Source organism: Rhinopithecus bieti, unplaced genomic scaffold (assembly GCF_001698545.2).
Source record: "Rhinopithecus bieti isolate Rb0 unplaced genomic scaffold, ASM169854v2 scaffold_24952, whole genome shotgun sequence".
Classification (NCBI taxonomy): domain Eukaryota; kingdom Metazoa; phylum Chordata; class Mammalia; order Primates; family Cercopithecidae; genus Rhinopithecus; species Rhinopithecus bieti.
Genome location: NW_016811371.1, coordinates 412,147 through 420,703, shown reverse-complemented (window position 1 = coordinate 420,703; position 8,557 = coordinate 412,147). Strand labels below are relative to the sequence as shown.

Genomic DNA, 8,557 nt, shown 5'->3' with positions numbered 1-8,557 from the left:
TTTTTTTTTTTTTTTTTTTTTTTTAGAAAAATTCTTTGTGGTTTTCAAATTTGGTAGAATATTCCAAAAGGAATATCTCATCTTCCAAGGGGAGATGCCAAAACCTTGATTCTGTAGTGATAGAGCGTTGGTTCCCCTTTGGTGAAGTCAGAAGAACAGGACAGAAGCCAGGACTAAGCCTCATAATTCCACATTCCCCAACCACAGTGCTTCAGGGCCTGATGCTTCATCATGAGCCACTGTCACATTCACACAAGTGCACAGAGAAGCACACATGTGCACACATAGGCATACATGCTACACACCAAATTGTGTTCCTCTTCAGACTCATATGTTGAAGCCCTACCCTCCAAATGTGATGATATTTGGAGATGGGGACTTTGGAAAGTAATTAGGTTCAGATGAGGTCATGGGGGTGGGGTCCTCATGATGGGATTAGTGCCCTTATGACGAGGAGCACCAGAAAGCTTGCTAGCTCACTCTCTCTGTCATGTGAGGGTGCAGGGAAAAGATAGCTATCTGCAAGCCAGGAAGATAGCCCTCCCCAGAACCCTACCATACTGGCACCTGATCGCAGACTTCCCTTCTCTAGAACTGTGAGAACATAAGTTTCTGTTGTTTTAGCCACCCATCTATGATATCTCACTATGACTGCCAAGAAGATAAAGACAATATTACATACGACTAAGTCTCACCCAGTCTTAGGAGTAGACATGCAGAAGTATTTTGTAAAAACAGCGATTCAAAACAAAAAGTACCATACTGTAGAGGTGAATAAACTGAATGAGATGTTTTGTGTTTTGTGGTCACAGACATTAACCCTAAATCTAGTCTGCTGAATCACAAATACATTGTATATATCATTTGAGAGAGTGGTTTATACAAATAGCCACTGAAATGTCAGAAAAGATAACTCAAATACACGTTCTCAGAGTGCTGGTTATTTCCATATACCATTCACAAACATTAAGACTAATGTTCTCAATATTGATACTGAGATGATAAACATGAAGATGGCTTTACAATACTGGGACAAGTTGTGTATCAGCCACCAGACTTCAAGTGACACAGTATCTATACTATGATATGGTGGATGTATAAAATGAGCACAAAGGACTTAGCCAGTCACCTGGAGTTATCGATTTAAAAGAATCTTTAGTTATAGAAGAATTTGTCAGCTAAATAATGAATTAGTAATTTGGAGAACTTGAATTATTCTATGACTCTCTACTATTCTGGGGGCTTAGGAATGGCCAATGACAAGTCAGCTCACTAACTGCTCTTGAATTTCTTTTTGCTCACCATATCTGTGAGTCTCATATCTAAAAAGTCTCTGCTTTCCTGACTCATCTGCCCGCTCCCCTTCTGTATCAGATCAGCGTGCCTTTTTTAAGGTTTTCATCCAAGGTCGTTTGTCCACGTATTCAGGTCAAGTGCCCCCCAAAGGGTGGACTCACAGTGTGTCTCCGCAGGAGCTCCTCCGGATCCCCCTTTTCCTCCAGGCCCTCCTGAGCAATCCGCAGCACCTTCTCCAACTCTGCTCGAGACTCCTCAAACTTCTTCATCAAGCGACTGTTGGTTTCCACATGCTTCTTCCAATCTCCAGTTTTCTTTACCATACTCTTGATGTGAAAAACAATCACAATGTGATGCTGCTTTCTCATTACTGAAAGGATCATTTTGTTAGAGGGTATTACTGATTTAAAAAGCACTTGGAAAAAAGACAGTTCATCATCATGGGAATAATGAACTCTTTTCAATATTAATTAATATTAGGTAAAAAAGTACGACAATGATTGGCTTCCAAACACCAGCACATGAGGTGTTTTAGCAAGACCAAAAGCGCGAGTGATGGTTTCTCGTTTTCACTCTGCATTTTCCCTGGCTCACAACTCTAAAGCAGAGAGAGCAAATTACCTGAAAAGCAACATGAACATCTGCAATCTGTCTTTGTAGCCTCGTCTGATCAAAATGCTTTAACACGTTGCTCAAGGTCACAAACTTTTGAACACTTTGACTGCCTTTCTCAATAAGTGTCAAGGTTTTCTTACAGTTTTCTTGACAAGCTAACAGTTCCTATAAGGAAAGGAAACCCCACAACAATGTTATTTACAAGACAGAGTGAGAGAGAAAGAAAGACAGTGACCATTACAGATAATAAGAACAATATTATATAGCTTTTAGGCTTCTAATCAGCAATAAGTAAAACCAAAAGTGTGGTGGAACATTTCAAAAGATCTCAATTTTAAATAATCACTGAAGTCAGCGCTTTCTTATATAAAGCCTTTAAATGTTACAGAAAGATTTTTTGATATTTTTAAATACCTCATGTAAATTTTATTGTAGTTAAGAAAATGACAGAGCATCAAAATTATTTGTCTAGGTCTGCATTCCTCTAGAAAGGTGATAGGCCTATAGTTTATTGAGAGAGCAATCATGAAATCAGTGAATACATACCAGGTTTTAATGTGACTAAACAAATTAAGGATCAATGCACATTCACTTTGCTGAAAGAGATGCACGATATATGTATTTTGTATATCTTAAATTTACAGTATTTAAAGGTGTATAACCTATCAGTCTTACTAATGAAATGGTAGGGTTCAGATCCTAATAAAAAAAGGCAGCAGACCCATGCACTTGCGGAAGACTTGGAACTGTCCCATGTTTGCAGGACAAGATGCAATGGTGACTGACAGCCACTTCCACCTCTGAGTTGTGGCCTGCAATTGTGATTTTGGCAGCAGACAGCATGGAAATCATGGAGCCCAGTACAAGGCAGAGAGTCATTTCTGACTTGAATTACACCATTTGCATTTCAGTATCCTCAGCTGCATTAAAAAATATATATTTCAAACTGCTCATTTGGATGCCATTTTTGGATATTCAGATGCAAATATCAAGAGCATGGTTTTTTTGTTTGTTTGTTTTGGGAAAAACAGAATAAAGACATACTTTTTCCTTTTGAAAACTTAGGAGATAAAAGGGTAATATAAGTTCAAAATGTACTATTAGATTATTAATAATGCTATGAATATTATTTTAATTATGGAAAGATTGTTTAATGACAACTTGCACAAATTTAGAAATGCAAGAGATGTCACCATGTCTAAAAATGAAAGATAATCTCTATCCAATACAAGGAGAATGCAGTTTTGTGGTATAATCACTGTGGCTTCACTACAGATAATAATAATAATAATAGTGCTATCAGTCATATAGTGCCACTTACTATATGCTAGTGACATTATGGTGTATCTAATGTAATATCTGCAATAAGCTTTAAACTCAGGTATTGTAGCCTTCATCTTAAAGTGAGAAAATTAAAGCTAATCAAAGCTTCCTAATTTGCAGTATTAGATCTAAGATCCGAATATCTGTCAGACTCATTTCAGATACTCTTGGCTCTTTCTACTAATGATGCCACCTTCCTCCCATGAATCTATTTCAATTAATGCAGTGGCAAACCTTTTGTACATTAGTTTCTCTCTCCTCTGATGGATAGGTGCATTTATAATAAAACAAATAACTCAATTAACTACAACACTCAGTAGGAGACTGCTATACATACAATATGTTTACTAAAAATAAGACGAAGAAAAATGATTATCACATCAAACACATTTCCAGAGTTTCAAGGTTGTTTATACTGTCGTATTCCAAGAGGCAAAGAAAAGATCTCATAAGACAGAGGTTATAGATACTGGGTGAAAATGAAAAGCAATTGTTTTTATTATATATATGTAACTATACATCTAAATTATCTATCTATCTATCTGTTTTCAAAGTATCAAGAAATGAAGGCACATATGCCTTTTTAAGTGAAATTAACCATTTCGTCAATCAGCGAGGCAGCAGGTAATGCCTAAAGCTATATGTGGGAAGTAACAGTAAAGGATTCTCCAAAAGAAAGTCAACATCAGAATGAAAATATTATATCTGTAGATATGACACAAATATTTATATATTTTATATACATATCATCTCTATATGTTTTATATATAATTTATATGTATTTATCTTCTAGTTATCTAATGTAGAGACAGGATATTTATTTAATTTTCTTATAGTGTCCTTCTACTAGCGAAGCTAGGGATCATCTTTCATGAACAAAGCCCATAAAAAGTTTAATATAAATAAATTCTCATTTGTATTTTTAAAAGGATAGACTATATGTAGTCTACTGCTAGTAGACAGGCACTATAAGAAAATTAAATAGATACAAAGCAGAGAAATAATAGAAAGTCCTTTGACTGTGGGTACCCTTAATGTCTGAAGTTAGAGAGTGGATTTGGCTCCATCTCTGTAACACATCCCTTATTTCACAGAGACATTGTGAACTTTGCACTTTCCGTACTTGGGGCTCAGGATACATGGCTTACGTGTGCACACAGCACAGGTTTATAAATGCCTGCTGAGTATTGCCAGCCCACAATGTTGCTCCATTGATAGAAAGGGGAGCTGGATGCTCAAAACAAACCATGTTTCCTAATTTTGCTCAACTCAGTGAACTTACTGATTCAGATGAAGAGCCTGGTTTGCTTCTGAGTCCAGCTAGACCGTTCCCTGAAAACAGCTCACATAGTCCCTCCACTGACAGTGAATGGATTTTCATCTTTGGACAAGACATGTATTTTTGTTTTGAGTTAGTAGTACTATTCTAGAAAAATGTTTCTTGTCCCAACTGAATTTCTATTCCTGTAAGCAACACCCTGGTCTTGTTACACATATTTTAGAATAATTGTCTCCTTAAAGGGATTGTTCTCACCTGATGTTTTTGTTTAAAAAGAGCACTTGATTGTGCCTCACGTTCAAGAACTGTGATAATTTCATTGATTTTCCCAAGTGAGTCATAAAAGGACGTCATCTGCTTTTCTAATTCCTCCAACGGAATCAACAGCTGCTGAGACTCATAAAGGAGTGGGGAGTAACATTCTTTGACCTTTAAAACATAAAGACAAAATTCCATGAAAGACCATTAAGTGCCACTAGCTCAGGGAATGTTCATAGCTCTGAGGATCATTTTCTTTAGTGACATGATCATTTGGTGCTTACAAATATTCAAAGACATTTCTTTAATGATATTTCCTCTATATTGTCAAATTTTGCTGTGAAAAATAATAGTGCTGTACCACTGAGACAAATAAATGGCTACTGAGTTTTCTCATGAAAATTCATCTAAATCGTCCATCTGGATAGCACTTTCTCATCTAAATGATTGTTTTTAGTGAGCCAGATGGCATCGAATTATACTTCATAAACCACGCAACTCATTTTCACTTTGGCCTTGAAATCTGACCTAAGAGAGTCACGAATTATTATTACATTATCTAGACCAACCTGTGTCTTCCAGCTTTGTTTTCAAGAGGTCGCCTACTTGAACACTTGACTGCTGATAAACTTAGAAACCTGTTGGCTCACTCTTCCAAGACAGGCCTGTGCTTTCCTGCCTCCCACCAGCTCCATGCTTTGCTGCTCCCTGCTTATCAACAGCCTACTCATCCGAAGCACTAAAGTCATACCAATTTACTCACGAAGCTTCCCATGCTAGGGGAGGGCTCTGTAGTCTGAATTGATGCAGCCATTACCTGTCACTTGCACTTGTCTTGTAAAATATGTTTTAGTTTATAGACCTGCATTGTCTTAATGATGAGGCCATTAGCTTCTGGAAATCAAGAGCTCCAGGAGGTGTCTACTCTGTCATCCTCTAAGAACTTCCCACCTCTACTCTTACTTTCAGATAACCAGGGAAAGGAAATTAATCGGTATTTGTTAGTAAGCCATTCTTTGTTTTTTGTATAGTATAAAGACAATAATGTTCTAACCAGATGAGGCATATTCCAAAAATAATCCTTGAAGAAAGGGGAGAGGGCAACATTTTGCTCTACTGTTAAACACAGAATTATGCATGAAGAAATGTTTTTATGTTCTAGGATGTATTACCTGAAGTATATACCTCATCAAAAGAAAATTGCCATCCTGCTACTGCAACAAGACCCTGATATAACTACCTTGAACAAAACCAAGAGAGTCTACTAATGTGTATACAAATCAGTGTGTTTTATTGATCTCTCCTGGGTACAAGAGAAAACCTATCAAGATGCTGCATCTGAAACAGTAAAAAGGCAAATGATAATTTGCTTTCTCAGGGATTGCCCTGAACACCCAAGCATGGCTCAGCCTAAGACATGTAAGCCCAGCTATGGCCCTGAAAGCTGCTGGGGAGTTATCAAATTGGAAATGTTGACTTCAAATTGTACTCATTGTTTAGCAGCTTTTACAAGTAGCCAATATTATCATTATTGTCCACAACCTTTAAATTATAAATAATTCTAACTTGAATGTTAAAATAAAATGAATGGAATATAAACATTCTCATACGTACCAGATTGACAGATAAAATTTTCTCTTTTTTATGGTTATGATTTTCCTATTTTAGCTTTTGAATGCATTCTTTTCATTAATTCCCTACTATTGATGTCACAAAGGTCATTCTCTTCCTTTCTACCTTTCTTTCCTATTTAACAGGGTCTTCTACTTTGTTTCTACTTTGTTTTCCCATTCTTCATTTTAAAATGTTTCCATTCATTTATCATAATCACTTCTCTCTTTTACCAGAAATTAATTACCCAATCTAGGTGGACTTTGCAAACAATACCATCTTCCTAAAATTCAAATTTGGATAGATAACAAATCCCAATGGAACTTCCGAAGTTCCTAAGGAAAATCACTGAATAGAACAGAAAATGCTTATAACTAGTGCTTACATCCATCTAGTTCCCTGTACAGAAAAGATATAAATGTATATATTCCTTTTTGTTGTTGTTGTTGTTTTTTGTTTTGAGACAGAGTCTCGCTCTGTCACCTAGGCTGGAGTGAAATGGTGTGATCTGGGCTAACTGCAATCTTTGCCTCCCAGGTTCAAGTGATTCTCCTGCCTCAGCCTCCTGAGTAGCTGGGATTATAGGTGCACGCCACCACACTTGGCTAATTTTTGTATTTTCAGTAGAGATGTGGTTTCATCATGTTGGTCAGGCTGGTCTCAAACTTCTGACCTCGTGATCCGCTCACCTCAGCCTCCCAAAATGCTGGGATTACAGGTGTGAGCCACCGCGCCTGGCCGAAATGTATATATTCTAAGCCTAAGTGAGTTCCATGAGATGAGGAGGGCAGAATTTCCACGGCTTTGTTGCTATGCTTATAGAAAATTGCATAAATGAGTTTGGAGTGGAGATATATCAAACAAATCTTAATAAATTCTCATTTAAATTTATGATCCCCTCTTCTTCCTCCTACTCATCTCCTTTTTCTCTTTATCTCTCTTTCCCTCTCTTGGTTTTATCACATGTAACTGTTCCCCCAAAGTATCTAACTTTCTATTAAAATACAGCTATAATACTTCTAAATTAACAGAGGTAATACTTGGTATCAGCATCATAGTTTTATTTTTTTTTTAAATTCATGACAAAGTTACTAAATCAAGAATCCCAATTAGAAACAAAAGCATTGTTAACAAGTAAACACTTTGCCCATGGGGAGAAGGAGGTAGCAAGCAAGCTGAAGGCACTGTTGGTGCACACAGCCTATTGTGCATTAAATTATTTTCGCACCTTGGTTAGCTGCTCTTTGAGCTTTGACATTGTTGCAAACATTTCTTTTCCTTCTTCTTGGGGGCTTTCTTTGGTAATGAGGTGTGCTGTCTTTGTAATTATCTTGTATTGGGCATCCATCACAGGCACCCTCTGCTCAATATCCTGCATGAATCATTGAAACAGCCAGATTCACACATGACACATTTCCTCTTAGTTTCAGGATTCCACAGAAGGCAGAACAAAGATCAATATGCACTGTATAAAATCCAATACTTACACTAAACTTTCGACGATTCCAGTTTTTGCTTCCCTTCATTACTAATAAATATTGGTAATATTATATAGTCAATAAAACTTTCCTTTAAAAGTGACCAAAACATCAGGATGAGCTGAAATAATCTTTGTACTTTCCAAAACAAACCCCATGTTAATGTAATATGGAAATATAAAATATAATGTAAATGTATATTTAAAATGTGGGGCAATTCTGATTTTTAAAATTAGACTGGTTTTCTTTAAAAAAAAAAAAAAGTAACTCATTGCCATTATAAAAACGTATACATTAGAAATCTTAGGATAATGACAATTTAAATTACTTACAGTCTTATCCCACAGGAAAAAACCAAAGCCAACATCTTATCTATCATCATTAAGTTTTTTTTCCTGTGTTTATACTCATTTTTAAATTTTTACAAAGACAAAAGAATGATACTGTTGTTCGCTTTTCTCATGTAACAATATATTGCAAAATCCTACAATGTCATTAAAAATTCTTCCACTACTTCATTTCTGAGAGCTGCAGGCTATTCAAAATATGCAAATACCACAGTTCATGCAAAAAATCCTTTATTATTGAAAGTATTTAGGTGGAGGTGCTATCTATAGATGTCTCCTGTTTTTTCCTAGTACTTTATAATTTGGTTGTAGAAAAATATCTCCAAACTGAAAAACAATTTGAAGTTACT

At 36.2% G+C, this 8,557-nt stretch overlaps 1 protein-coding gene across 1 annotated transcript in view; it reads right to left on the bottom strand.

The window, feature by feature from the left end:
* LOC108543340 (nesprin-1) overlaps nucleotides 1-8,557 on the bottom strand; it is a 259,529-nt gene that overhangs the window by 62,609 nt on the left and 188,363 nt on the right. The window contains exons 19-22 of the mRNA XM_017893773.1: nucleotides 7,611-7,754; nucleotides 4,769-4,942; nucleotides 1,918-2,076; nucleotides 1,458-1,622 (exon numbers count right to left, since the gene is read on the bottom strand). Coding sequence (XP_017749262.1) covers nucleotides 1,458-1,622; nucleotides 1,918-2,076; nucleotides 4,769-4,942; nucleotides 7,611-7,754 — 642 coding nt within the window. The remainder of the gene's footprint in view (nucleotides 1-1,457; nucleotides 1,623-1,917; nucleotides 2,077-4,768; nucleotides 4,943-7,610; nucleotides 7,755-8,557) is intronic.